This window comes from Sus scrofa, chromosome 2 (genome assembly GCF_054392235.1).
Source record: "Sus scrofa isolate SSC_HxYL_T2T_F1_AM1 chromosome 2, Sscrofa_HxYL_maternal_Yorkshire_Landrace_v2.0, whole genome shotgun sequence".
Classification (NCBI taxonomy): domain Eukaryota; kingdom Metazoa; phylum Chordata; class Mammalia; order Artiodactyla; family Suidae; genus Sus; species Sus scrofa.
In genome coordinates this window covers 5161367-5189203 of record NC_139384.1, presented here as the reverse complement: position 1 = coordinate 5189203, position 27837 = coordinate 5161367, and the positions used below count along the sequence as shown (strand labels likewise).

The 27837-nt window shown below is 55.2% G+C and overlaps 2 protein-coding genes across 9 annotated transcripts in view; one reads left to right on the top strand and one right to left on the bottom strand.

Moving 5' to 3' along the window:
- The first annotated feature begins 726 nt into the window (after nt 1-726).
- The window catches only part of LOC110259234 (uncharacterized), a 28766-nt gene continuing 1655 nt past the window's right edge, over nt 727-27837 (top strand). The window contains exons 1-3 of one of the 8 annotated variants that reach the window (XR_014836801.1): nt 754-1091; nt 4428-4594; nt 13292-17050. Coding sequence is in view for 1 of the 8 variants with exons in the window: in XM_021082762.2 (XP_020938421.2) it covers nt 751-1091; nt 4428-4594 (508 nt within the window). In the remaining 7 variants the exon portion in view is untranslated. Of the gene's footprint in view, nt 1092-4427; nt 7304-7358; nt 7596-7887; nt 9096-9354; nt 9833-10774; nt 11431-12540; nt 17051-27837 lie in introns of those variants that run through there. The other 7 variants (XR_014836798.1, XR_014836796.1, XR_014836799.1 and 4 more) reach the window with 7 other exon arrangements.
- POLD4 (DNA polymerase delta 4, accessory subunit) lies at nt 19387-21156 on the bottom strand. The gene is made up of 4 exons (NM_001435405.1): nt 20894-21156; nt 20577-20672; nt 20253-20364; nt 19387-19905 (listed from the first exon to the last, which is right to left on the bottom strand). The coding sequence occupies exons 1-4, from the start codon at nt 20988-20990 to the stop codon at nt 19881-19883; spliced, it is 330 nt and encodes a 109-aa protein (NP_001422334.1). The 5' UTR covers nt 20991-21156; the 3' UTR covers nt 19387-19880.

Genomic DNA, 27837 nt, shown 5'->3' with positions numbered 1-27837 from the left:
AGGAACATTACAACACTCTCAGGGGAGAAAGGGGAGCCATTACAACTACCACTGTTTGGGAAATTAGGAGGCCGAAGCCCAGAGAACTGGATTTCCGATAGAAGCGGAATGATGCTCGGTTTCTAGAGCTCAGTCCCGAGCCCTAACTCGGGAGTGGAGAAGGTGGTTCCCGGACAATCAACCCTCTGGGTGCGGAAGCCGGAGGGAGGGTCAGGACGACCCCTGCTCACGGGGTGCCGATTCAACTCCCACGGGATGCAGGAGCCTCTCAGGAGCTGGAGCGGCCGCCCCGCCCCGGCTGGGACACCTGCGCGACCGGAGCGGGCATCTCTCGGGCAGCCCGTCCCTCCCGGGCCAGCTCCCACCTCCGCATCGTTGTCCCTCCGTCGGGCCCGGCTCGGCCCGGGCTGGGGGGGTCCCCTCGTTAGAAGGTTTTCAAACCGCAAAAGTGAACGAGCCGAAGAGGCCGTGACCTCCCCTCCCCCTTCTTTACCCCGCCCCCCCGACGCCTCAGAGCCGGGGCCGCAGAAGGAACTACGTTTCGGGCGGGCCTCCGCGGCCTCTCCTATGCGGGTAGAGCCCGGAAAGGGCCCAGCAGGGCCAGGGAACCCGGCGCCTCTGCCCGGACCGCGGCGCTGCGGCGCCACCTCGCGCCTGTTCGTCTGCCGCCGGGCCACAGCCCGGAAACCACACTTCCCAGCCTGCCTAGCGCGTCCGCGCAGGCGCGAAGAGCCTCTTTTTTTCGTTACCATGGGAACGTCCCGCTCCCGGGTCCCGGTGGTTGGACCCTGTGGAGCGTCAAGCTGTTGCTCACCCTCAGGTGCCCTGGCGTCAGGTCCGGGTCAGCCGACTGCTGAGCGGGCAGAGCGGCAGCCTGGGGAGAGGAGACCCAGTGCTTCTAAATGCTCGGTGCCGGGCGTCCGCGCGCTCCTGGGGCCTCGGCGTTCGGAGGCGAAGGGGCCGGGGAGGCCCGGGTTGGCGAGGCCACGTCCGGCTCTGGCCTGCGCGGCCCCGCTCGTTCCACGCCAGCGCTTGCCACCCCCGGCCGAGGGCGGGCGCGCCGCCGACAGGCACTCCCGGGGCGCAGGCCGGTGAGTTGATGATTGCAGGGAGCGCCGGGCCGGATAACGAGCGCGCCCGGGGTTGGCCCCATTTCTGCCCCTGGTGGATCCGAGACCCGGGGCTCAGCCCTCTGGGCGTTCCCTCCCCCTTGTGTAAAATGGAGTTTGGATCGGAACCTTGTTTCCGTGGCAGAGCCGCCCCTGGCTCTGTGTGACCTGAGGGGCAAGCCCAAGTTCCCCTCTTTGAAAGTGAGGAGGTTGAAACAAATGATCCCTAAGATCTCTCCTGGCGGATATGGTGTCCTTGCCCTCAGTGCACACCAAGTGCGAGAAGAAAAAAAGGGACCTGGATGATTGGAGCAAGAATCTCAGCTCAGGGGAGTTCCCATCGTGGCGCAGTGGTTAACGAATCCGACTAGGAACCATGAGGTTGCGGGTTCGGTCCCTGCCCTTGCTCAGTGGGTTAACGATCTGGCATTGCCGTGAGCTGTGGTGTAGGTCGCAGACGCGGCTCGGATCCCGCGTTGCTGTGGCTCTGGCTGTGGCTCTGGCGTAGGCCGGTGGCTACAGCTCCGATTCGACCCCTAGCCTGGGAACCTCCATATGCCGCAGGAGCGGCCCAAGAAATAGCAACAACAACAACAAAAAAAGACAAAAAGACAAAAAAAAAAAAAAAAAAAAAAAAAAGAATCTCAGCTCAGGATCTGTAGTCAGAGACACTTGAGTAGGTGACTTTGGGTAAAGTTACTGCTTCTCTTGAGCCTCAGTGTCCTTCTTGGCAAAATGGGGGTAGTGATAGAACTGCCTCAGGTTTTTTGAAGGTTGAATGGGGGTAAGTTTTTTTCTTTGTTTGTTTTTGTCTTTTTAGGGCCACATCTGCGGTATAGGGAGGTTCCCAGGCTAGGAGTCTAATGGGAGCTGCCGGCCGACGCCAGAGCCACAGCAACGCCAGATCTGAGCCACGTCTGCGACCTACACCACAGCTCATGGCAACGCCGGATCCTTAACCCACTGAGCAAGGCCAGGGATGGAACCTGCAACCTCCTGGTTCCTACTCGCTGCTCCATGTTTTGGGGGTGGGGGAGTAAGTTTTGAGCCTGCACATAATGAGCACTCTCCCAGTGCCACACATCAGTGCTTTTTTTTTTCTTTTTAGGGCTGCACCCAAGGCATGTATATGGAGGTTCCCAGGCTAGGGGTCGAATCAGACCTGTAGCCACTGGCCTACACCGCAGCCACTGCAACATCAGATCTGAGCCTTGTCCGTGACCTATACCACAGCCCATGGCACTGGCCACATCCTTAGCCCACTGAGGGAGGCCAGGGATCGAACCCAAGTCCTCACAGATACCAGTCAGGTTCATTACTGCTGAGCCACGGTGGGAAATCCCCAGACATCAGTTCTGATACCTCCAAAATCATTCCTTAGTCACTGTGAGACCTTTTCCCAGTTTTTGGAGTCACTTCCTCTATTGATGGGCAGATCTATCTTCCTAGGCAGGGTGGGTTGATAGACTGATAACGGGGAAACCTGACCCTTCTTACCCAAGGCTCCTCCCTCCAGCTAGTCTGGGTTCTGTCATCACCACACAGCATCTAGCGAGGGTGCAAAGCCAGACACCAGGGAGTGCTGAGGATACCCAGAGGGTGTGAGCGTGGACATGCCCTCATGCAGAAACAGCCAAATACTGAATTATAATACTTCTCTAGCATTTGCATTAAGACAGGATGGATATGAACACAGTTACAGGAAAATCCATAAGAATCCGAGGCTGCTTACATTGAAGCCACGCTTTGTGTCAATTGGGAAAATCCTAACAAGGCGTTTTAAATTCGTGTGAAAAATGTATTATGTTTTAAATCTGAGAACTCCCAGTAGCTTCACAAACAAGCCTTCACTCATCCAGCTACGTCTTTAAGTGGAAGCCATGTTCCATGAGTGTTTTTTGAGCACCTATGGTCTGTGTGGGATGCTCCGAAGGATATAAAGATGTGTAAGATGGTCTTTGCCCTCAAGAAACAGAGAGTCTTGGAGTTCTCTTGTGGCGCAGTGGGTTAAGGATCTGGGTTGTCGCTGCAGCGGCTTGGGCTGCTGCTGCGGTGCGGATTCGATCGCTGGTCTGGGAATTCTTAAGTGCGGTGGGCGCAGCCAAAAAAAGACAGAGGAAAAAGGAAATGCAGACTCTAGGAGAGAAGATCAGCTACGTGTACAAGACACACATACGTAGAAAGTGAGGTCCTGAGAGGCACAGGTAGCCGTGCTGTGACATGGACAGGCAGGAGACGCCGCCGCCAAGTGCCTGTATGAGAGCACCAAGGGGCAGACAGCCTTTGAGCTGGGCCTTGAAGGATGTGGAAAATGTGGCCGTGCCAGGAAGTAGGGAGAAGAAATTCTGGGCACCCTGCCCACAGCCCTGAGACATGGGGGAAAAATGTCTGTAGACGCTGACCTCTTAGAAGGCAGGGACTGGGTTCTGGCCAGTGGTTTATTCCCAGCTTGGCCACGGGTGGCTCACGGTAAACATTAGCGAAGGAACAGGGGCCGTGAGTTTCTTGCAGAGAGGAAGCGAGGTGTGGGCTCTGTGTTGCCCGAGGCCCTTTTATTGTGCTCACATGCTTCTTGCAGCCGCCCTTCCAGGGGCCAGCGAAGAGGCCAGAGCCATTATTGTTGGTGCACTTAGTGCAGGACCAGCCAACCGGGAGCAGTGAACAGGGTTCTCAGGAACGGGTAGGAGGGTTTGTGAATATCCTTTCTTGGAAATGAGCTGAACAACTGCAAGGGGCAGACAGTGCAGCCCGGGACCGGGAGGCAGCCTTGAGGACCAGCGAGGGATACTCCCTTGGCTCTGGTGGCGATTGTGTCTGCTCTTGGCTCTTCTTTTTCGATGGCCCTCTCTTCCCTGGAGATAGCTCTCTCCCATCTGTGACCCACCTGCAGGTGGGAAACGAGGTCCACCACACAGGCAGATTGCCAGGCCTCAGCTGTTGCCAAGGATGAGGCTGGCTCAGTGGCGCCACCTTCAGGCTGACTTCTAGGCCTGGCCCGGGGCCCGCCCGGTGCCTGCCTGGTGCCAGGAGCCACCACTGAAGCAGACCACTCAGAGCAGCTGTTCAGTGACCTGGGGAGTAGAGAACTGCCTTAGGACCTGGGATGGGAGGGTTATTCGATGAAGGCAGAGCAGAGAAAATTGAGAGGAGAATGGCTGGAGGACAGGGCAGAGCCTCCCGGTCCTGTTTAGATGTCGCCTGAGATCCTCAGTTGCGTGCAAAGGGAGCAGTCATCCTCGGAACACGGCAGCTAGGGAGAGGTTAAGTGGGTGCCACCAAAGAGGGGGGGGCACAACTGACTGCCTGTTTTGTCCCTAGCTGTGGGACGGTGCGGGACTTCTGGGGGCCACGGATGTGCCTTTCCCTGGACGTGACCCAAGGCGAGCTTCTTATACCATCTTCCCAGCAGCCTCGCGTCCACCCTGGAGCCCGGCTCTTCCTCCCCGTGCTGCCTTCTCCTGTTTGCTCCTGCTCCCCGGGTTCAGGTAAGTGCCTGCAGGAGTGTCAGGATTCCTGGTTGGCCCCCGCCATGGAGGCCTCCATATGCCTACCTCAGAGGCATGATAATTCCTTACAATTTACAACAGCTCCGAGTTCCCGTCATGGCTCGGCGAATTACAAACCCGGCTAGTGTCCATGAGGATTCAGGTTCAATCCCTTGGCTCGCTCAGCGGGTTAACGATCCAGGGTTACCATGAGCTGTGGTGTAGGTCACAGACTGGGCTCGGATCCTGCATTGCTGTGGCTGTGGTGCAGGCCAGCGGCTGCAGCTCTGATTCAACCCCTAGCCTGGGAACCTCCATATGCAGTGGGTGCGGCCCTAAAAAGCAAAAAAAGGAAAAACTTACAACAGCTGGAATGTCTTATTTTGCGACTTTCCCTTTCCCATCTGAGGGATCTGAGTTTTTAGGTTTGGGTCGAAGGGCCAAATGGCAGCACCCAGCCCAGAGGTCTTTCCCCTGTCGCGGCTGTCACCAAAGGGGTACCATCTGCCTCTCAGGAAGAGCACGGTCCTGGGCCAACCTGCAGTTAAAGCAGGGCTCCCCTTCTCCCCATCTCAGCCAGAATTTCCTGCCCATTTTCCTGAGTTTTCCAGCTCAGCTTCTCTGTCATTGGACATATTTGGCCAGAGCCTCTCACTCTCACGCCCTTGCTGGTCGCCCTCGCTAGTCACTGACTTGTTGCCATGGCAGCAGCCTGTCCCAGAGCTGGCGCCCCTCCCCTTCCCCGCCAGGTTTGCACGTTCCCAGGCAGTGGCCCTGGAGAGCTGGGACACGGCAGGGGATGCCCTACCCAGGCTTGAGCGCCAAGAGTTCGAGAGCTGTTTTCCCAGAGGGCCGGGCGGCAAGTTGGCCAAATCTGCCCCGTGGGATTCTCTGGCTGGGTGTAATGCCACAGCCCACCCCACTGGTCCCCCTGCTGGCCGCTCAGTGAGCCTTGGAGGTCAGGGTGGGAAGGTCAGGGTGGCAGGAGGGGCACGCAGAGCAAGCCCAGGCCGAAAGCCAGGCCCCGCCTGCTGGCCTAGGTTGAGCCAGACATGGTTGGGGTGGCGGCGGCAGGCTGGGTGAAGGAGGCTGCTCCTAGGGGCCGGGGTGGCAGAAGGAGCTGGTTGCATGGACCCTCCTCTTGGATCTTCATACGGCCCGAGAAGGCGTGGAGCTGGGCAGCTGCGCCCAGGGCGGCAGCCACCTATCTCCGCAGGCTGCGTGCTGCTGTGCGGCTCATCTCCTGGCTTGGTGGACTTGACACCAAGGTCCCTGACTTGCTCCACGGCTTCTGTCCTCACTGGTGGCTCAGCTCGATGCTTCCTCCAGCCCCGTCCACAGTCTGATTATCTCAGTGTTCCAGATGTTCCTGTGCTGGGCTGAACTCTGCCTCATCAGAATGTCCACCCTTCTCCCAACCTCAGGCTTTTATTTTCGACACAGAAACGGGAAACTGGGGGAAGGGAGGCTGAGTGCCATGGCGATAGAGCGAGTGGTCTGAGGGCAGCAGATGGAATTATTGGGGGTCAGCGGGATGCCTGAGCTGGTAAGCAGAGGCCCTCGCCCAGGGACTGCTGGGTGTCCTGTATGGCGGCTGCGCTGACTGGAGCAAGGCCTACAGGCTGGCCCACAGCCAGATGTGCCTGTCCCGCTGTGCCCTTTCCTGCTCCAGCACCCCCACCACCCCCCCGCCCTCGCCGTGCTTTTTCATCTCTTCCGGCTCTTCCTCCACCCTGGCACACGCACACCTGAGCCGCTGAGCGGCCCCTTCCTTGGCCTGCGCTGCAGGCCTGTGCTCTGGGCAGGTGCCTGATTCCTCTCCTTACAGGGAAAAAAGGACGCAGAAAAGAGAGGGGCTTAGGGTAAGAGGCAGAGTGGAAGGGAGCCTTCAACCAGGCTGAAGGGACACTGCCCGGGATGGACTGGGGCTACCAGGCAGCTCTAAGGGCCTGGGTTGGGGGCCAGGCGAGGCTGGTCCGGGGAGAATTCTGTTTCTAGTTGGACGCTGTTTGACAGCCCGAGGGCCTGTGAAGGATCCCTTTGACCGGAGGCCTGGGGTAAAACTAGACCTCTTCCTTCTTCTCGTAGCTCCTCTCTGAGTCTTGAGCTGCAAACTGGCCTCTCCTGCTGACTTTCCCATTTCCGCTCTTCTGGGCCCAGGCGTCCACCTCAGGGTGATAGCTCTCACTTTCCACGTCTAATCAGTTATCAAATGCTGAAGGTCCCTCGCAAGACAGTTGCCTTTTATTTCCCCTTCCTCCGCCCAGCCCACGTGCCTGCTCCCACGCCCGGGCCACTGTGATAGCCTCCCAGCCGTGACGGCCTCTGGTCTGTCCAGAGTCACGTCTGGAGTCATCTTTCAGGAGGATGGCGTCACTGCACATGTTACTCCCACGCTTCGTTTTGTGTTTTTTTTTTTCTTGGCTGCACCCAAGGTGTATGGATGTTCCTGGGCCGGGGATCGAATCCAAGCCACAGCTTCGGCAGCATGGGATCCTCAACCTGCTGCACCACAGCAGGCACTCTGTTAGTCCCATGTTCATTGCCTTCCGTGGTGCTCCTTATGGCTTGCTCGGTGCACTACAGACTTGTGGCGCAGCGGGAATGAATCTGACTAGGAACCATGAGGTTGCGGGTTCCATCCCTGGCCTCGCTCCGTGGGTTAAGGATCCAGCATTGCTGTGGCTGTGGTGTAGGCTGGCGGCTGTAGTTCCTATTTGGCCTCTAGCCTGGGAACCTCCATATGCCGCGGGAGCGGCCCAAGAAATGGCAAAAAAGACAAAAAAAAAAAAAAAATTATTGAGGTGTTCCTAGTGAATCCGACTAGTATCCATGAGGATGCCAGTTCAATCCCTGGCCTCGCTCAGTGGGTTAAGGATCTGGCGTTGCCATGGCTGTGGTGTAGGCTGGCAGCTGTAGCTCTGATTGGACCCCTAGCCTGGGAACCTCCATATGCCATGGGTGCGGCCCTAAAAAGACAAAAAAAAAAAAAAAAAAAAAAAAATTGAGCACCTTCTTATTTTGAACATTTTCAGATTTACAGAAAAGTTGAAGGACTAGGACACTGAACCCACATCTAGATTCGCCGGCTGTTAACCTTTTGCCACCTCTCTTTCTCGTTTTTCTCTTTTTCTTTCTAGAACCCCTGAAAATAACCTGCAGGCATTAAGACACTTTACTGGCCCGTAACTCCTAAAAATAAGGATACTATCCCACATAACTACAATATCCTTTTTATTTATTTATTTATTTTTTTTTTGCCATTTCTTGGGCCGCTCCTGCGGCATATGGAGGTTCCCAGGCTAAGGGGTCAAATTGAAGCTGTAGCCGCCGGCCTACGCCACAGCTACAGCAACGCAGTATCCGAGCCGTGTCTGCGACCTACACCCCAGCTCACGGCAATGCCGGATCGTTAACCCACTGAGCAAGGGCAGGGACCGAACCCGCAACCTCATGGTTCCTAGTCAGATTCGTTAACCACTGCGCCACGACGGGAACTCCCAATGTCCTTTTTAAAAAATTGTGGTAAAATGTACATGCCATGAAATAACCGTTTTAACCATTTAAAGCACACGTTTGGGGCGCTGAGTACATTCAGAGTGCTGTCCACCCATCAGCACTGTCCACGCCCAGAACTTGTTCACCACCCTGAAGAGAAACTCTGTACCCACTAAATGCCCCCGCCCATAGCCTCTATTCTACTTTCCGTCTCTCTGAGTTTGCCTCTTCTCGGTAGCGCACTGAGTGGAATCGTACAGTATTTGTCCTTTTATGTCTGGCTTATTTCCCTTGGTACAGTGTCTTCGGGGGTCACCCACGCTGTACTCTTACCAGAGGTTTAAAGGTTGAATCATAGTCCACTGTGTTCACGTTTTGTTGGCTACTCATCTGTCGACAGACCCACCGGCTGCTGCCACCTTTTGGCTCTTGTGCATGATTCTGCCATGAACATGAATGCGCAAGCATCTGCCTGAGTCCTAGCTTTCAGTTTTTTTACATATATACCTAGAAGTGGAATCGAAGAGTAGGAATTAATGACATTGAAATTATACAAAGAACAAAGTTAGCAAAGCCAAAAGTTGGTTCTTTCAAAATATTAACAGAATGGATAAACTCTTAGTAAGATTGATTAAGGGGAAAAAAAAAGGAAACTAGGTATTACTAATTATCAGAAACAAAAGAGGGAAACTAATTCAAAATAGACCTAAATGGGAGTTCCCGTCATGGCGCAGTGGTCAACGAATCCGACAAGGAACCATGAGGTTTCGGGTTCAAACCCTGGCCTCGCTCAGTGGATTAAGAATCTGGGGTTGCTATGAGCTGTGGTGTAGTCACAGATGCGGCTCCGATCCTGTGTTGCTGTGGCTCTGGCGTAGGCTGGTGCCTACAGCTCCCATTAGACCCCTAACCTGGGAATCTCCATATGCCGTGGGAATGGCCCTAAAAAAGGCAAAAAGACAAAAAAAAAAAGACCTAAACGTAAAAGCCAAAAACAATAAAACATCTAGAAAAAACATAGGAGAAGATATTTATTACTTTGGGGTAGGTAAATATTTCTTAGGATATAAAAAGCACTAATCATAAAAGAAAAAATTGAGAGATTACTTTGATCAATCAAATTAGAAACTTTGATTCTTCAAAAGACACTATTAAGAAAATGAACGGTGGGGTTCTCTCGTGGCTCAGTGGGTTAAGGATCCAGCATTGTCACTGCTGTGGCTGTGGTTACAGTTGTGGCATGGATTTGATCCCTGGCCCAGGAACTTCTGCATGCTTCAGGCGTGGCCAAAAATTTTAAAAAAAGAAAGGCAAGCTACAGACCAGGAGAAAATGTTTTACAATGCATATGTAAAAGTCTGGATACAAAAGTCATGTATCCAGAATAAATAAAGAACTTTTACACTCAATAATAAGAAGTCAAATAACCTGATTTTCAGGCGGGCACAATATTTGAAAAGACATGTCCGCAAAGGAAATATACAAATGGCAAACAAACCCATGAAAACTGCTCACATTAGGAAAATGCAAATTAAAACCACAATGACATACCACTTCCACTTATCAGAATGGTTAAAATTCAAAAGACTAACAGTAACGAGTGCTGATAGGATGTGGGGCAGCAGAAACTTTCACACATTGCTGGTGGGAATGTGAAAAGGTAGATCCACTTTGTAAAACAGATGAGCAGTTTCTTTCTTTTTTTTTGTCTTTTTTTTTTTTTTGTCTTTTTGCTATTTCTTTGGGCCACTCCAGCGGCATATGGAGGTTCCCAGGCTAGGGGTCCAATCGGAGCTGTAGCCACCGGCCTACGCCAGAGCCACAGCAACGCGGGATCCGAGCCGCGTCTGCAACCTACATCACAGCTCACGGCAACGCCGGATCTTTAACCCACTGAGCAAGGGCAGGGACCGAACCCGAAACCTCATGGTTCCTAGTCGGATTCGTTAACCACTTCGCCACGATGGGAACTCCTGATAAAATTAAGTGTATATCTGTTATACCTCCAGCAACCTGACTCCCTTGCATTTACCCAAGTGAAGTGGGTAAATTCTTTTGCCTGCACAAAGACTCGCACCTAAATATTCATGACAGCTTGATTTGATAGAGCCCCAAACTAGACATAACCCAGATGTTCCTCACCTGATAAGTGGATAGCTACGTGTTAGTGCAGTCACACAATGGAGCCACACACCTCAGCAACGGAGAGGTGCGCCGTGCTGATACACAACACGGGTGTGCACAAGTACACACAATGCCATGTGTGCAGACACTGTGTTGAGTGAGATAAGCCACAGGTGCTGAAGGGGGGCATGTATATTAGTTCCGGAACAGGCGAAACAAATCTCTGATGATAGAAATCAAACTGCTTAGGATGGGATGGGAGAGCGGGGAGAGACTGGGTGCAAAGGAGAGTGAGGGACACTTCTGGGCTGATGGGAATGTTCTAGACCTTAGCGGGGTTGGTAGTTACCCTGGTGTATACATTTGTCAAAACCATATGTTTAAAATCTGTAATTTTGTTGTAGATAAATTATACGTCAATAAAGTTAATTTTGAAGTTCCCGTCGTGGCACATCGGGAACAATCCGACTAGGAACCATGAGGTTGTGGATTTGATCCTTAGCCTCGCTCATTGGGTTAAGGATCTGGCGTTGCCGTGAGCTGTGGTGTAGGTCGCAGACCAGGCTCAGATCCCTCACTGCTGTGGCTGTGGCCTCTGGCGCAGGCCGGCAGCTGGAGCTCCGATTAGACCCCTAGCCTGGGAACCTCCATATGCCGCAAGTGCAACCCTAAAAAGACAAAATAAATAAATAAATAAATTACCTTTTTAACAAAAATCAGCGTACTGGAGTTCTAACTGTGGTGCAGTGGGTTAATGATCCAGCCTGTCACTGGTGTTGCTGGTTTGATCCCCCACCCAGCACAGCTGTGGCATAAGTAGGTTGCAGATGCGGCTCAGATTTGATCCCTGGCCCGGAAGCCTCCATATACTGGGGGTGCGGCCAGAAAAAAAGGGGGAAAAAATCAACATGCTGCTACCTCCCGTTCAAATCCAACCTTTGAGGATTCTTCCTCACCTTCCCCATCCCTTACTTTATTTCACTTTTTTCAGAGCACAGTCTCTGGTTCCCAACATCTGAATGTTTATTCATTTTTTCCTATTCTTAAAAACAGCGGAAGAGTTTTAGAATGGGTACACCAATACCTTTATGAACAACAAACCTATGAAGTAAATAAAGGTCAAGATTGTTTCTGTGGTTCTTTTGTTCTTAGAAAGTCCATGAACTGTGTGCAAAATTTACTTGACTTTTTTTTTTCTTTTTAGGGCCATACCTGCAGCATATGGAAGTTCCCAGGCTAGGAGTCAAATTGGAGCTACAGCCGCCAGCCTACCCCACAGCCACAGCAATGCTGGATCCTTAACCCACTGAGCAAGGCCAGGGATCAAATCTACATTCTCATGGATATGAGTCAGGTTCATTAACCACTGAGCCGCAGTGGGAGCTCCCACCCACCCCATTCTTACCTACGCCCAATAGTAACCATTTTATTTGTTCCTAGTTTAATCTTCCTATGTTTCTTTCTTCAGATATGTATCTTATTCCCCCTTTTCTTACACAAAGATAGTATACCCCACATTTAACAATTTCTCCTGGTAATCACTCCGTATGAGCTAATGGAAATCTTCATTTTTAAAAACAGCCACACCGGGATTTCCTGTTGTGGCTCAGCATCACCAAGTTCCCCTCCATAGAGGCTGCGCCAGCCTGTGCCCCTGTGTGTTCCCCCCAAGCCTTGTCAACAGAGTATGCCCTCCAAAGTTTTAGCTTTTGCCCGTCTTACTTGGAGTGAAGTTGGGCTTCTTTTCACATATTTAAGGATGGATGGAAAACGCTTTAAGGGTTGGGACCCAAGCTATATATTCTGCGTACTGCTCGCACTCGCAGATGCCCCATTTGCCTTCGCTGAATGAAGGAAGGAAGGAACTGATTGGACTGATCCTGAACTCGTCATGTTTGCACTCTTGTGACAGACTGACCCTTGTCCCCGTGTGGGGCGGTGCCAGGTGCCTGGCAGTGTCTAGTCACAGAGGAGACGGGCCTTTGAGAGGGGCTGAGTCCTGGCCCTTCCCACCGCCAGGACCCCACCGCCAGGCCAGGAAGAAGACCCTCTGTCTCAGGGCACTATAGTAAAGGGTACAGTGCCATGAGCCCAGAGACGCGCACACAGCCCGGGCAGTGCACGATGCAGTAACCCTTTGACGAACGCAGTAACCCCTTTACCTTGGTGGAATTCTTTGTTTGTTTTTTTTTTTTCTTTTTAGGGCTGCACCCACGGCATATGGAGGTTCCCAGGCTGGGGGTCGAATCGGAGCTGTTACCTCCGGCCTACACCAGAGCCACAGCAACTCGGGATCCGAGCTGTGTCTGTGACCTACACCACAGCTCACGGCAACACCAGATCCTTCACCCGCGGAGCAAGGCCAGGGATCGAACCCGCAACCTCGTGGTTCCTAGTCGGATTCATTAACCACTGAGCCAGATGGGAACTCCTGAAGGGAGTTCTCTTACAGCACAGTAGGTTAAGGATCTGGTGTTGTCACTGCAGCAGCTTGCATCACTGCTATGGCACAGGTTCCATCTGTAGCCCAGGAACTTCCATATACTATGGGAGCAGCCAAAAAGAAAAAAAAAGAGCGAGTATCTGTAGGATAAATTTCTAGATATGGACTGAAAGGGGTATGTGCACTTGTAGTTTTGATAACCTGGCTTTTGGCCACAGCGGTTCCCCCCCAGCATGGCGGGGAGTGGTGTAGAACCCAAGGCAGACGTGCCCTTGAGAGCACGTGGAGAAGCTGGCTGGAGGCTCCTCTACCCTCGAGAAATGACGACTGTCTCCACTGTCCCATGAAAGGACCTCAGAGGAAGACCCAGCAGCCTGGCCCAGCGGGGGCACAGGCTTCGAAACAGGCACTGAACAGGATCCTGCTTCTGAATCTGACGGCTTTGATGAGATGGCTCCAGGAAAAGCTGGCCCCTCCATCAAGGCCACACAGCCCCCAGAAGTGACTTAGATGGGGTCCAGGTTTCACTGGCCTTCACAGCTGGTACATACGCGATTCTCAGGTTGGGCACGACCAACAGATCAAACAGTAGGTGTGAGTGAAGTTGTTTGTTTGTTTGTTTTGCTTTTTAGGGCTGCATTCGCAGAATATGGAGATTCCCAGGCTGGGGTCCAGTCAGCGCTACAGCTGCTGGCCTCCACCACAGCCACGCCACGCAGGATCTGAGCCACATCTGCGACACCACAGTTCACAGCAACAATGGATCCTTAACCCGCTGAGCGAGGCCAGAGATCAAACCCGCAACCTCCTGGTTCCTAGTCGGATTTGTTTCCGCTGTGACATGGGAACTCCTCCCCTCCTCCTCCTCAAATGCTGAGCTGAAGGGCCATTTTCAGGAAGTCTGAGTTCTCAGGGAATGAAGTCACACCCGTCCTGGGGCTGCGTTTGGCGTCCTCGCCCTCTCCCGCGACAGTGAGCTCCTGAAACTTAGGGACTAGGGCTTCTGATTTGCTTCGGCCTGAGTCGCACGAAGCTGCTCTTTTCCAGTTTAGGACGCAGGTGGATGAACTGGAGACTTACCTGCAGAGAAAACTAGTAGTCCTGTTGGGTGCTCGAGGCGGTGTTGACCCAGATGTGCTTCCAACTGGCCCCCCTCTGCGTTCCGTTTACTTTTTTTTGGCCACATCCTTGATATGCGGAAATTCCCGGGCCGGAGATGGAGCCCTCACGCTGCAGTGACAGTGCCGGATCCTTACCCGCTAGGCCACCAGGAAACTCCCCATCTACTTCTAGATTAATTCAGAAACGTCTTCCTTTTCCTGTTTGCTTGAATTTCTTGCTGAATTCACTCCTCAAGCCCTCACACTACTAGCGAGTTAGTCGGAGTCTGAGGGTGGATAATGATGGCCATGCCTGGGTTAACAGAGAATGAGTCCACGTGCCCCTCGCTGATGGGTGTGGCATGGTGGTTACTGTGGCAGCTGGGGGTGCCAGGGAGAACTACACAAGGACAGAGGGAAGCAGGGAATGTGGGGACCGAGTCAGGGTGCGCCACCCCGTACCCTCCTGCTTCCACCTTGAGAGGTCTTCCTTGACATCTCAGCACATCCCACCAGCCACTGCCACTCGAGAAGCTCTCGGGAACCCCCCGGGCACCACTCTCTGGCGACTCTCCTGCCACTCTGCCACTCCCCCTCTTCTTGGCTGGTCTCCCACCTTCCCTAGAGAGAGTTTTCCAGGCTCCCTCTTTGGTCCTGCCTTTGCCCTCCTCTCCCTGGCTCTCCTCTCTCAGAGAACTCATCCAAGCTCGTACGGGTGTCACTTCCAGGCAGGTGACTCCCCTCTGTCCCCTGGAGTCCACCCTCTCCTCTGCCCTTGCTCTAGGCTTCCGTAGCCTGCTAGCTGTTTCCACTGGAGGTCCTGTCATTGTCATCGTTTCAAACTGAACATGCAGGAAATCGAGCCTGTCTTCCCCTCCTAGTTGCCATCTTTTCTGCTCACGTCGCCACCATCCCCTCACTCATCCAAGCTCAGAACCTGAGTCGCATTTGATGGTTGCTGCCCATCCTTCCCAAATGCAAGTCTCGCCCAAGTTCCTTTGCAGCCTCTCTTATAGCTTCTTGTCCTTTGCATTGTCTGCTAATCTGGAGCCTCAGCACCCATGTTTTGAATAGTTCATGGCTTCCTGCCTGCACTTTCTTCCTCATTTGGTCTTTCAAACCTGGTCAGACAGATTCTCCAGAATAATTGTTTTTGTCCTGTCCCTCTCCAAAAACGTTCAGGCACTCTCATCTCCATAGATGGGTCCAAGCTCCTTCGCCTCAGGTTCAAGAACCTGTGTTTGGGAGTTCCTGCTGTGGCGCAACAGGATCAGCGGTGGATTGGGAGTGCTGGGACGTAGGTTCAATCCCCGGCCTGGCATGGTGGGTTAAAGATCCAGCGTTGCTGCAGCTGCGGCTTTGGTTGCAGCTGTGGCTGGGATCGGATCCCTGGCCTGGGAGCTCCATATGCCGCAGGGTGGCCAAAAAAGAAAAAAAAAAAAAAGAACCTGTGTTTGCCCACTGACCTCGCTAGTGTTACTCCAGGCGATGTGAGTGCAGGCACAGGAGCAAGGCTCTGGGATCAAACCCCATTCCCGACATTCACACTCTGTGTCTTCCTGGGCAAGTACTTAACCTCTCGGTGCCTGAATTTCCTCTTTTTAAAAATTTTTATTTTTTTTGCTTTTTAGGGCTGAATCCACAGCATGTGGAGGTTCCCAGGCTAGGGGTCTAATCGGAGCTATAGCTGCCGGCCTACACCACAGCCACAGCAACTCCAGATCTGAGCTGTGTCTGTGACCAACACCACAGCTCACGGCCACGTGGGATCCTTAACCCACTGAGCAAGGCCAGGGGTTGAACCCGCAACCCTACGGTTCCTAGTTGGATTCGTTTCCGTTGCGTGACGATGGGAACTCCCGAATTTCCTCTTTAAACTGCTTTATCAAACGTTTATCCTCAGGCCTAGGATTGCACTCAGGACAGGGCTGGTACCCAGCAAACACTGAAATGCTAGCTTTGGGTTGTGCTGATTTTCCTAGGGTGAGGGGGGTGTCTGCACAGCCTCCCTGGCGCATACCCACCCCTCCTCACCATCTTTGCTCAGCCCAGTCCCTCAGTCTAGAATGTTCTTCTCTGCCTGCTGACTCTTAGTCACCCTTCAAGGGCCACTGAGCTCCCATTTCCTCCCAGTACACCCCTGTTTGCCACTTTCTGCAGGGCTGCTCAGCCTGGGCAGGGGGTAGTGGGCGTGTTGCGGTGTCTGAAGCCAGCCACAGGCCACAGCACGTCTTCCTGGGGTTCATTTTACTTGATAAGTAAGTTCAGCTGTTTACACGTTACAGCAGCTACTCCAGACATATCATGAAGCAGAGTGCAAAACTGGCCCAAGATAAAACCCACAACTACTAAGAATATTCAGAGTGGTGGTGTCTTGGGCCACCCCTGGCCCCAGTGTTGAGTCTGCATTCACCGAGTGGTGGAAGGGCCTGGGAAGCCGGGCGTGGTGCCGGGCGGCAGGGGTCAGGCAGGTGCAGCAGGTGCAGCAGGCCTGTGCTTAGGCCGTTGCCATGAGGGGCTGTTAACACGTAATCTCTCTCTTGCTGGAGAATTTGCTGTTTACACTGGCCTGCTTGCGCCAGGGTAGCTCTTGTGTTACACTGGTGTTTTTATGTTTGGTTTTGGTTGCGCCCTCGGCATGAGGAAGTTGCAGGCCAGTGATCGAACCCAAGCCACAGCTGTGACCACCAGGAAACTCCTGTGTTACACTGTTTTTAACTTTCCCCAGGGGTAGGTCTTCTCTCTTGTTGCCATTCTTTACACCTGCAGCGTGCAGGTGTGGGGTCCCATGCCCTGGGAAGACAGACCTCTGTGGGGCTTGATGAAGCAAGTCGCCCCTCCTCTCAGCCCCGGTTTCCTTATCTGTGACAGCGCGAAGTACTCACCCATAGAGGTTGTCCTGGGCAGACACCTGGACAACTCGAGGCACAGCCAATGGCACAGGTTGGTGCTCAGTAAACACGAGCTCCCTCGCTGCCGTACCAAGCTGTCGGCAGACACCTGATTCTCGAATAGTCCCTCTCCTGGCCACTGCCCCCTGCCAGCGTCCACTCCACATCCTCTGCCTCCCTTCCTGTCCCAGTGGATGCGCCCATCTAAGGCCACACTCCTCCTTGTGTAGTAGTCCTGGCCCTTCTCAGCTTCACAAGGACTTCACGTGCACCTGCCCGTCTCCCTTGGCCTTAGGGCCCCTCCCTATTGGCTCACTCTTCACTGGGTAATTATGCTGTAATAACACTCCATGTAAAACAAAAGATGACACAGAACAAATAAAAACATTCCTCGATCCCAGGTCCCCTCTAGTTGTCACTCATTTATTTCCCTGCTCCCTTTACAGTAAAAGGTCCCCGAAAGGACTGGCCGGCTCCCCGCGCCCATTCCTTGGCCCTGCCCCCCGAGCCCCTCCAGGCTCACTGCTGTCCCCACCCTCCGTGGCAGCTGCTCGTCTCCAGTGACTCCACGCTGCCAAGTCCATTGTGCTTTTGTCAGGCTTTCCTTTACCAGCTTCTCGGAAGCATCTGAGACCTTGACACACGCTCCTAGGCGCCCCCTCCCAGTCTCCTTCCCTCAGGCCCTCCTCACCTTTGTGCCTAAGCACCGAAGCCCCCAGGGCTGTCCTTAGGCCACTGCTGGTCTCTGACTGTAATTACTCAGGTAATGTCATCCCCACATGTGGCTTCAACAGCCTCCAAAAAGGTGCCCAAATTCATCATCTCACATCCCAAGCGCTCCCTAGAACTCCAGACTCGCACCTCCACTGCCTCCTCCCCGCCGAGGATGCGTCACAGACTTGAAATCGGCCCTCCCTTTCCCGCAGTCTTTCTCATCCTAGTGACGGGAACTCTGCTTGTCCAGCTGCTCGAGCCAAAAGCTTTGGAGTTCTCCTTGGCTCCTCTCTCTCTTTGACCCCAGAGCCAGCCAGCGAGTCCCGTCGGTTCGTTCTCCCTTCAAAATATAGAAAGAATCTGGCCACTTTTAACCACCTCCATCTCCCGCCCTGGTCTAAATCACCGGCGCCTCTCACGAGGCACCTCCAACAGCCTCTTCTGCCCCCAGCTCCTCAAACTGTTTTCCACCAACAGCCAGAGTAATTTTTTTTTTTTTTTTGCTTTTTAGGGCCGCACCCATGGCATATGAAAGTTCCCAGGCTAGGGGAACCTACACCAACCTACAGCACAGCCACAGCAACCCGGCATCCAAGCCATGTCTGTGACCTACACCACAGCTCATGGCAACACCAGGTCCTTAACCCACTGATCGAGGCCAGGGATCGAACCCTAGTCCTCATGGATCCTAGTTGGGTTCGTTAACCGCTGAGCCACGAAGGAAACTCCCACCAGGGTAATGTTTTTAAAACATGTTTGATTGTCATTTATTGGTTGAAAAGTTACCAACATCTTCCTGTCTTACTCAGAATAAAATCCAGATTCCTTATCCTGGCCTGCAAGGCCCTGTGGGACCAACTGCCTCCTCTCTGGCCTCACCCACCCCTGCGCAGTCGCACTGGCCTCATGCTGCTTTTGATGGGGGTGGGGGTGGGGGTGGCTGGACACACCCCTGCCTTGGGGAGTGTGTGTTCCTTCTGCCCCAAGTGCTCCCCAGCTGCCCTGTCAGAGGGCCTTCCTTGACCAGCCCCTGGCACCCTTGGCCTTCTCTAACCCCTAACCCTAATTTTGCCCAGCACTAACCACCGCCTGACATAATATTTACCTGTTTTTGTCCATCGCCCCAGCACAACAGGTGCTCAGCAGAGGGCAGTGCCCAGCACACGTGGCCCCTAGTCTCTGCGCCACCACATACCTGCCAGGGCTTCTGGACAACTTTGTGTAACTTTTCTGGGCTTTGGTTTCCTTCTCTGTAAAATCTATCGTGAAGGCTTTTTAGGACATTTACAGATAATGCATTTACTTGAGGCATGGTCGGTGCCCAATAAAATGGGGACTAATAATGCCACTTGGTCGCTCTCTAGGCCTGTTTCCAAGGAGTTAAGAGCTCGATCTGCTCGGATGGACGGCTGATAGAGCAAATGAAGGTGACCCTGTTAGAAGGAGTACTGATCCTGTCCTCTGTGTCATACGGCCGGGGCCCCTGAGCATCGTGTCTGGATACAGCCAGTTCTCCAGGGCCGTAAAGTTCCCTAAAAAGCCTCTCGGATGATGGTCATCTCTGAGCAGGTCCTGTGGGTTGAAACCCTCCCCCAACCCTGCTTTGGATCCAGGTGGCTCCCATGCGGGAAGTAGAAGTGCTTGCTGGGAATGTGTCTGTCATCTGGACCTTATGACTCCTGTGTCCCCTGGGTCCTGCTCTGACAAAGGACTGACTTTTGTGAGGTGGGCAACACTGGGCAGGCGAGGTGGTGGGTCCAGTAGGTTTTTCATGGCTGGTCTCCCAAAGTGGCTAGAGTAGTTCCCCTGTGCACCACCAGGGGGCGCCAGAGGCTGCTCAGAGCTGGCGATGACGCATCGGCTGGGGTTTCTTAACAGGTCTGCCTTCCTCCCTCTCAGGTCTGGGGTTAGGCAGGGGAAGGGGCACACTCACCCTGCAGGAAAGCGTGGTGCTGGCTCTCTCCCACTTACCAACTTGCTGGGTGCTGCCAGCCCAAGAAGGGCCACATAGGAGACGGGTGGTCAGGCTTCCAGGCTCAGAGTTCTTTATTGATAAGCATTAGCGAGCCCCTTGCCCCGTGAGCTCAACCAGTTCTGCCCTCAGACTCCCAGCCTGGAGCAGGGAGTGCCTCTTTGCCTCTTAGATCATCTGCCTTCTGCCTGAGTCTGGTTCTGCCCAAAGCTGTGCCTAATTTGCCACATCATCCCAAGAACCACGGTGTTCAGGTCAGGCGTGTGGCAGCCTTTGGAAGGGTCATGGCCAGGTCCTTGGCCTCAGAGACCACTCTCCACGTAGGAGGTGCTTGGCTCTGGCTGTGTCGTTCTCAGCAGGGGCCCCGGGAGCCTGCTGGGGAGATGCAGGGCTGAGTGGCAGAGCTCTCCAGATTCAGCCTCTTTCCTTTCCTCTGAGACTCTTCCTGCCAAACTTCACAGCAGAGCTGAGCCAAGGGGCAGCAACTGGCACTGGCTTACGTCCTTAGGTTCTCAAGTAGCAGGCAGAGGTCTTAGGTGATGCTTCAAAGGGGGTAGAAGTGCCAGAGGCTGTGCCGGGGATGTGGGTGGAGGGAGAAACCAGAATCACTTAAGTCTCTTGATCTCATCTCACCAGCCCGGTCCTTGGCCAACCCCTCAGCACTAAAGAGTCCCTTGGGCCCTAGGAGAACCCCTCCTCCACCATTAGCTCAGAGATAAGAATTATTAAAGCGAGCTTCTGCTTCCTGAGCCATGCAACTTGTAGAACCTTCTCTCCTGCCCAGCAAGGACCTCCAAGGTTTCCCCTATTTCTCCCTCAGGTCAGAATAGCTCCCATCATGGGAGAGGGGTGCAGGCTGGTGGCGTCTGGAGAAGTCCCTGGCTCCCCTGAAAGCCCTCCCAAGCCTGTCTCTGACCTGCACTGGAAGCGGGGATCCCCGGGGTGAGTCTGCAGCACCTGGCGCACTTCTGGCGGTGGCGCCAGGCCCATCTGCTCTGCCCGATGCCAGCGCTGCAGCCGTGTGATCCCTGCCGGGTGTAGAGAAGACAGTGGGGGCTCGTGGGGAGCAGAAAAGAGTCCCTGCTAGAGGATGTGTGTGGAGGGGTGTGTCGGGACCTCCACACCCCCAGTCTCTGGAGACAGTGCCCAGAGGGTCAGGCAGGGGCTGGGGCTGCTTGAGACACGTGTGGGTGGCTGGACTGGCTCCAGAATGTGCTCTCCGGGCTTGAGGGACTCTCACCTGTGCAGGGCCCATACTGCCAGGCCAGGTCAAACTGCCTCAGCAGCTCCAGCTCCGCTTCATCCACGCTCGGGGGCGGGGGCTCGGGCTCTTCCTCTGCAATGACATGCCACTCCTCAGGCCTGCCCAGGCTTGTCCCCTGCCCCTCACCTCACAGCTGACCCACTGTTCCCCAGCCCTCACCACCCCTCTGCCTCTGCTGTCCGCTGCCAGGCCTGATGTAGGACACAGAGGACACACTTCACTTCCCCGGCCATTGCCCACGTCCTCTCAGGTCCCTCGCACCCATCCTCCCACCCCCCCCACACCTCAGAGACCTAGCTTCAGTGCCAGCTCCCCCTTGCTGTGCCCAGCGGGGCCCTCCCTCCTCTTCACTACTGGGTAGGAGTCAGTGATGAGCCGCTTCCGGCCCATGGCGGCCACCCAGGCAGGCGGAGAAGGAGGCGACTGCGGGGAAGAAGAGACAGGCCAGCGGGCACGAAAGAGACAGCTGCTGAGAGAGGGAGAGAGGGCTGGGGCCAGAGAGCGAGCCTGGGGCCAGCGACGGGTGGGCAGACAGATGACCCAGACCGGCAGAAAGGAAGTCCGAGGGTTCCAGGAATGACGCCTCTCCCCCACCCCCACAAGCATGCAAACAGCAAGGACCTCAGCCAATGGCAGGCCGCCTCGGCGGGGCGGGGCCTGGCTCCAGCCAATGGCGGGTGGCGCGGGCAGAGGGGGCGGGGCACCTGATGCAGCTGTGTTCTGGGGGGAGCAGGGGTGAGGCCGGGGTGGGGGACCTGTCACGACGCCCCAGACAGCACCACCTCCCCCTGCCCCACCCCCCCACTGGTCTGCAGTGGGTCTCGGGGGACTAACCGAGCGTTATCCTCAGCCTCTCACTTCCCGTTTTCCCTTCCTAGGCAAATGTTCTTTCAGCCTCGCTAATCCCCGTGGCCGGTTTGTAACTCCCCAGACTTCCACTCCCGCCCCTTGGCCCGCAGTGCGTTGTGGGGGCAGGTCTGGAGGTCCGGAGAGAGTCTGGGCTAATCCAGACCCCTTCCCTGCTCCCACCCCTCCCCCAACCGGCCCCTGGAGACCTGGCTGGAGAAGCCCGGGGGTTCTGAAATCTCCTTTCTCACGGTTGGCACCCAAGGACACTGCCCACACTTGGTCTAGGCAAGTGCTCTCTCTCCTGGGGTCCCACAGCCTGCCTCTGCCCACCCTCCTTGTCAGCAAGATTCCACACTGCTCAGGAGGCCAGATGTGTTTGGATTCCCAGTCCTTCATCAGTAAACTCTTTCCCAGTGTGAGAGTAGGAGCAGAAAATACCAGCAGTGAACCTGACACTTATGTGGCTCTTACAGTGTGCCGGGTGCTGTTCTAGGCACTTTCCCACTTAGTCACGCAACAAAAACAAACAGGAATGGTTCTTGAAAGTAGGAAGTGCTGATAGCCACAGGCATTATGGGGCCCCAGTGAAACCCCAGGAGCTCACAGGCTAAAGGGCAAGCAGATGGACTTACAGATCACAGTGCAAAGATAAAAGTCCTAACACACAGGTGAAGGGGGAAGGGTGGGTCAGAAATAAGTTGGCCCACAAGTCGGCTTAGCCCTGGAAGACCTCCTGGAGGAGGTGGGCTGCTGTGAACAGTATCTCTCAATTCTCCATCCATGACCTTTGTCCCTTGGGTTCCTCTCCTCGCTGACTCACCCCTAAACCCGCCTCCTCCTCGCCAACTTCCTGGCAGCAGGCAAAAGTGCTGGCCAGTGGGAGCCTGGGAATCAGAGCAGGGACCGGGCCAGCTCGACCTGCCCTCTCAAGAGCCCATCCACTCTTCCTTGCAGGGGTGCAGGGGCTGCCCAGAGGCTTCTGCCTTCACTGTCTCCCACTGCTCTGGGGTCTGGGGCTCTGCCTGCGCAGGAGAGGGAGGAGCAAGAACAGGCCGCTTCTTCAGGGCCTCCTCCCCCGGCTCTCCCCGTCCCTTCCTCAAGGAGGGACGAGTGGAGGAGTGAGAGCAGGAGGGCCCTTCCCTGCTTTATTGTTCGGGCTGGGCTCGGTCTAATCCTCTCATCTGCCTCTTGGACCAAGTGGGGCCCACGCTGAGGGAGATGGGGGCCCTGCTGTGTCGGGGAGGGGACCAGAGAGGCCCCTCCACCAGGGGTAGGAAGGGCTTGGGTGTAGGAGTACCCCGCGGAGGGATGGTGCCCAGGATCTGTGGGACTGACCACCCCTCTGCAGTGGGCGTGTCCGGAGGTGTGTGGCACCCAACTCCGGGCCGCAGAGCCCTGAGGGAGCAGGGAGCCATGGGTGGGGCAGACCCCTCCTCATTCCTGGTCCCTCCCACCCTTGAAAGCTGATAGCCGTGGGGCCCTGCCGCCGCCCAGGGAGCGTGAAATGGGGTATGCTGCTGGGCGGCCCCGGCGGCTTCTGCCACCGCCTGAGCCCATCCCAGCCCTCTCTGGGCCCCGGCCTGCTCTCTGGGCACTGTCTGGGCCAGGCCTGCCAGCTGGCCCTGCAGGCCTCTCCCACTCAGCCCGGAAGACGTCTCCCTTGGCCTTCAGCTTCTCCCAGTCCAGGTGGTCAGCTCAAGTACAGGCAGCCCAGGACTGGCTTTCAGGGAACTCTCCAAAGGCAGCCTTGCCCTCCGTTCCTAGTCATACGGCCGTGGGACCAAGCCCCAAGGCTTGGAGGAGGTGGCACCCAAGGGTTATGGAAGCACCCCTATCCAACCGGCATCCTTCCTTGCCTGACTTGGCATCTGGGTTCCTACGTTGTCTGGCAACCAGACCGGAGCCTGGCCTGCCCATCCTCTGGTCTTTTCCTTTTTTACCCCCAACCCGGAACTTTCCTTCCTGGAACCCCTCTCCCTGCTCAGGCCTACTCCCCAAACGACTGTCCTGAGGCCTGTCAGAGCTCAGGCTTTAGGCTGGAGGCCAGACTAGGCTTGGGAGCTAAGTTCTCTTTCGGGGAATTTCCTGAGACCCAGGCGTAGGTTCCTTGTCAGCCCCGATCCCCCGAGGCTGGTGATGAGGAGTGACCTGTGCACCTTGGCCTGGGAACACTCAAGGCCCTTGCTTCATCGTCAAGGCCAAAGTCTTGGGGGACCCCAAGAGAAAAGGAAAGAAAAGAACTGGAACAGGATCCTGGCACCTTCCTGAGGGCTGAGGCCCACCACTGACGGCTCCAGGGGAGGGGGATTAGGCCTGGCTTAGCTCAGACACTGTGGCAGGATGGGGGGGGGCCTCCGCACTGCGCACGCGCCCTAAGAGCCCCTTCCCTTCCCCCTCGCGATGGGGTTTGTGGGGAGAGCCAGTTAGAGCTAGGAAGGTGGGGGCAGGTGGAGGGAGGGAAGCAGCTGCCCGGGCTGGGCGGGCTGTGGGCGTAGCCGGCTGTCCTTCCCTCTCCCCAGCACCCCTCCCGCAGGCCCTCAGGCCCTGCCACCCACCTGAGCTGGAGATTCTGGGCACCAGACTCCTGCTCCTGGCCTCGCATACTCTCCACCCTGTGGGCCCGAATTCTTTCAGGCAGCTCCTTCGTGTCCCTGCTGACCCTCCGAGACACCCACTTCCTCCTCCTGCTCCAGGTTCTCTGGCCCGCTGGGCTTAAAGGGCGGGAACCTGGGGGAAGGAAAAAGTACGCCTGGGTCTGGGGCTTCTGCCACGAGATGTCTCTTCTGCCCTGTCCCAGCCAGCCCGTCCCAGCCTGTCCCAGTCTTGTGCCTTCACCTCCCCTTTCACCTTGGCCCTCCTGGCTCTAGAGAAGTCCTAGGGAGCTGTGGGAAGGGGCCCTTCTGGCCGTTCCTCACCTTGGCCACCAGGTGTCAGACTTTGTCCAGCTGGGAGGACGGTCCTACTGAGTTCCGCCCCATCAGCCTGGCCTTGAAGGTCTAGGCAAGTTGGGGAGGGGCCTGGAGATGACCTCTGACCTAGGAAGGCTGAGGACGCTGAAGGTTGAGGAAAGGGCTGGAATTCCGATTCCAAGGCTCACAGTTCCTCCCTCATGGCCCCCACCCCCACTCCACTGACAGGGGCTTTGTCCACTGCTGGGAAATTGGGGAACCAGGCTGAGTCAGGGAGCTTAAGAATTGAAGGGACAAAGGCAGGGGCAGTTGTGGCTCCAGAGAAGCAGGGGGAGCTGAGAGGGAGCCACTCATCAGAGAGTTCAGCCAGGCCTGTATCACTAGCCCTTGCCCTCTAGGTTCAGGGCAACAAGGGCCTCCCTTGGCCCTTCCCCATTTGGGGTGGCTGGGCAAATGGGCGAGTGTGTGTGTGTGTGTGTGTGTGTGTGTGTGTGAGAGAGAGAGAGACACGTGTGCTTGAATGAGTCTCCCCACGTACCAGGAGGGGCTAAGTCCTCGATATGGGTCCATCTTTGCAAAAGCAGGAAGCTGGCAAGGCATGACCACCCACTCTCCGCCCGCAGCAGGACCCTAACTGTATCCACTCCCCTACGTGACAGTTCTCCATCTCGTATGCCTCCTCTCAAACACAGGTGTTCCAGGCACCCAAGCATCTGGAGGTGACAGGGAGGAGGGCCTGCCTGGGAACAGAAGGAATTCTAGAGATAAAGCCCGCCCCCTGTGACTCCGCAGGGCCCAAGGCATCCCAGGCTCTTAAACGGACCGCTGCGGACCTGGGCCCCTGACTCTAAGACCACCCCTAAGAGGTGGAAGCTAAGCTAACCAGCGAACTCTCCCTGCCTCTCCTGAAGCAGCTGTGGCTGGACAACCAATGACAAACTCATTCACAGAAAAGCCTGGTGACCTGCCCTTTGCCAGGCGCTACCTGCCCCGTGGTCCGCAGCGCAGAAACCCAGAGGAAGGACTCCACCCCTGACAGCATCGGTGGGGACCTGTGCAGGGAGAGCTCCAAAACCGACTCTGAAACGCCCTTTCTGACCGGGCTCCCCTTTTCATCCACCCCACCCCCGCCACCCGTCAGTCCCCGCTAGTGCCCACCATTCGGCATGGCTCACAGCCCCTCAACAATACAATTCCGGAGGGGTTCCCATTGTGGCTCAGCAGTAACGAACCCAATCTGTATCCATGAGAACCTGGGTTCGATCCTTGGCCTCGCTCAGTGGGTTAAGGATCTGGTGTCGCCGTGAGCTGTGGTGTAGGTCACAGATGCAGCTCAGATCCCGTGTTGCCATGGCTGTGTCTGTGATGTAGGCCAGCAGCTGAAGCTGTGATTCGCCCCCTAGCCTGGGAACTTCCAAATTCCGCAGGTGCAGCCCTAAAAAAGCAAAAGCAAAACAAAACAAAACAATTCCCCTCACTGCTTGATTCTCTGCCGTTGCTGCCTTGCCAGTCCTTCACCCTGGGAAATGGCCTCTCTTCACTCTGTCCCCACCTCTGGCCATCTGCGTCTTACTAGGAAATATCAGGGAATGTCAAAATCCCTGACAAGGAGTCCATGACAGAGATGTGTTTCTAATGTCACCTGGTGCCACATGGCCACCCAGCAACCCTTTTGATTTTCCTCTGCTTGTCCTCGATTCCATTCCCCAAATTTCTCAGTTCTTCTCTGGCCACCACCCCTCACACAGCAATAATGTGTTCTGGTCTCTTCGGTTTAAAGACAACAGCAAACGGGGAGTTCCTGTGGTGGTGCAGTGGTTAACGAGTCCGACTAGGAACCATGAGGTTGCAGGTTCGATCCCTGGCCTTGCTCAGTGGGTTAGGGAACTGGTGTTGCCGTGAGCTGTGGTGTAGGTTGCAGACTTGGCTTGGATCTGTTGTTGCTGTGGCTCTGGCGTAGGACGGCGGCTACAACTCTGATTAGCCCCCTATCCTGGGAACCTCCATATGCCATGGGAAGCGGCCCTAAAAAGACAAAAAGACAAACAAAACAAAACAAAACAACAGCAAACCAACCAACCAAAAAACCTTCTGTGATCCTGCTACTACTCCCTCTAGATTGTCCCTCCCTTGCTGCCAAACTCCAGAAGGAATATATTTACCCTTCCTACTTCCTTCCTTCTCACCATCTCCCTCTTCGTCTTTTTTTTTTTTTGGGGGGGGGGGGCCACACCCGTGGCACACGGAAGTTCTCCGGCCAGGGATCGAAGCTACTCCACAGCTACAGCAACACTGGATCCTTAACCTGCGGTGCTGTAGCAAGACCTCCTCACCGTCTCCTTCTTCATCCTCACAACTTGGGGTCTGTCTCTCAGCTGCTCCTGCACAGGTCACCTGTGACTCCTGGATGGTCAAAGTCAGTGGATTCCCACCCCCCAGTCTCCTCTCGGCTTTCCTGGGGCATCTCACACTGCCGGGCAGTTGCCTCCTTAAAACTCTCTTGCCTTGATGTCTCACGTGCTATTGTCTTTTTCTTTTTCTTTCTTTCTTTTTTTTTTTTTTGTCTTTTTGCCATTTCTTGGGCCGCTCCCGCGGCATATGGAGGTTCCCAGGCCAGGGGTCCCATCGGAGCTGTAGCCGCCGGCCTATGCCAGAGCCACAGCAGCGCGGGGTTCGAGCCGCGTCTGCAAACCATGCCACAGCTCATGGCAACTCCGGATCCTTAACCCACTGAGCAAGCCAGGAGTCCGAACCCGAAACCTCATGGTTCCTAGTCAGATTGGTTTCTGCTGCGCCAGGACGGGAACTCCTCACGCACTATTGTCTTGATACTCATTAAACCAGATTGAATCAAGTTATGAAGTACTTCATCCCCTGCCCAGCGTTGTGCTAAAATGCTGCCGGGATGCAAAGATGAGGAAATTGCGGAGCCTGCTGTCAAGACACTACCAGCCTAAAAGGGAGATGGACACAAGTAGCCCTTGTCCTGCCCAGCCTCCAGGAATGGTGTCAGGTCCCACGCAAAAGCTCTTACTGTGTCCTTGGCACTGGAGATACAGAGGTGACCGCAGACCCAATTCCTCCCCTATAAGGGCTCACAGACCAGCGGGGCCCTCACCCAACTGGAGGCCATCACTCCTCCCGTTGTGACTTAAATAGTATTTTTTGCCTCGATCTTTCTGCACTTAATCAAATTCTGCCTTGGAGTCTAGCGTTTGGCAGTGGGTGAGGATGGCGGGGGTGGGTATCCCTTTTTCTGGATTGTTTTGTTCAACACACTAATGGAACACCTTCTTTGGGCTTGAGCCTGAGCCTGAGCTGAGTGGTGGACAGAGAGATGGGAAGGCTGAGAATCCGCCCCAGGAAGCTGAGAGCTCGGTGTGAGGCGGTCTTTCCTTCTCCCCACGCGGCCCCCTGCCCGGCGCCTTCCACAGTACAGTCCCTGGATAGAGTCAGCCCAGAGGCCCTCTCCTTTCTGT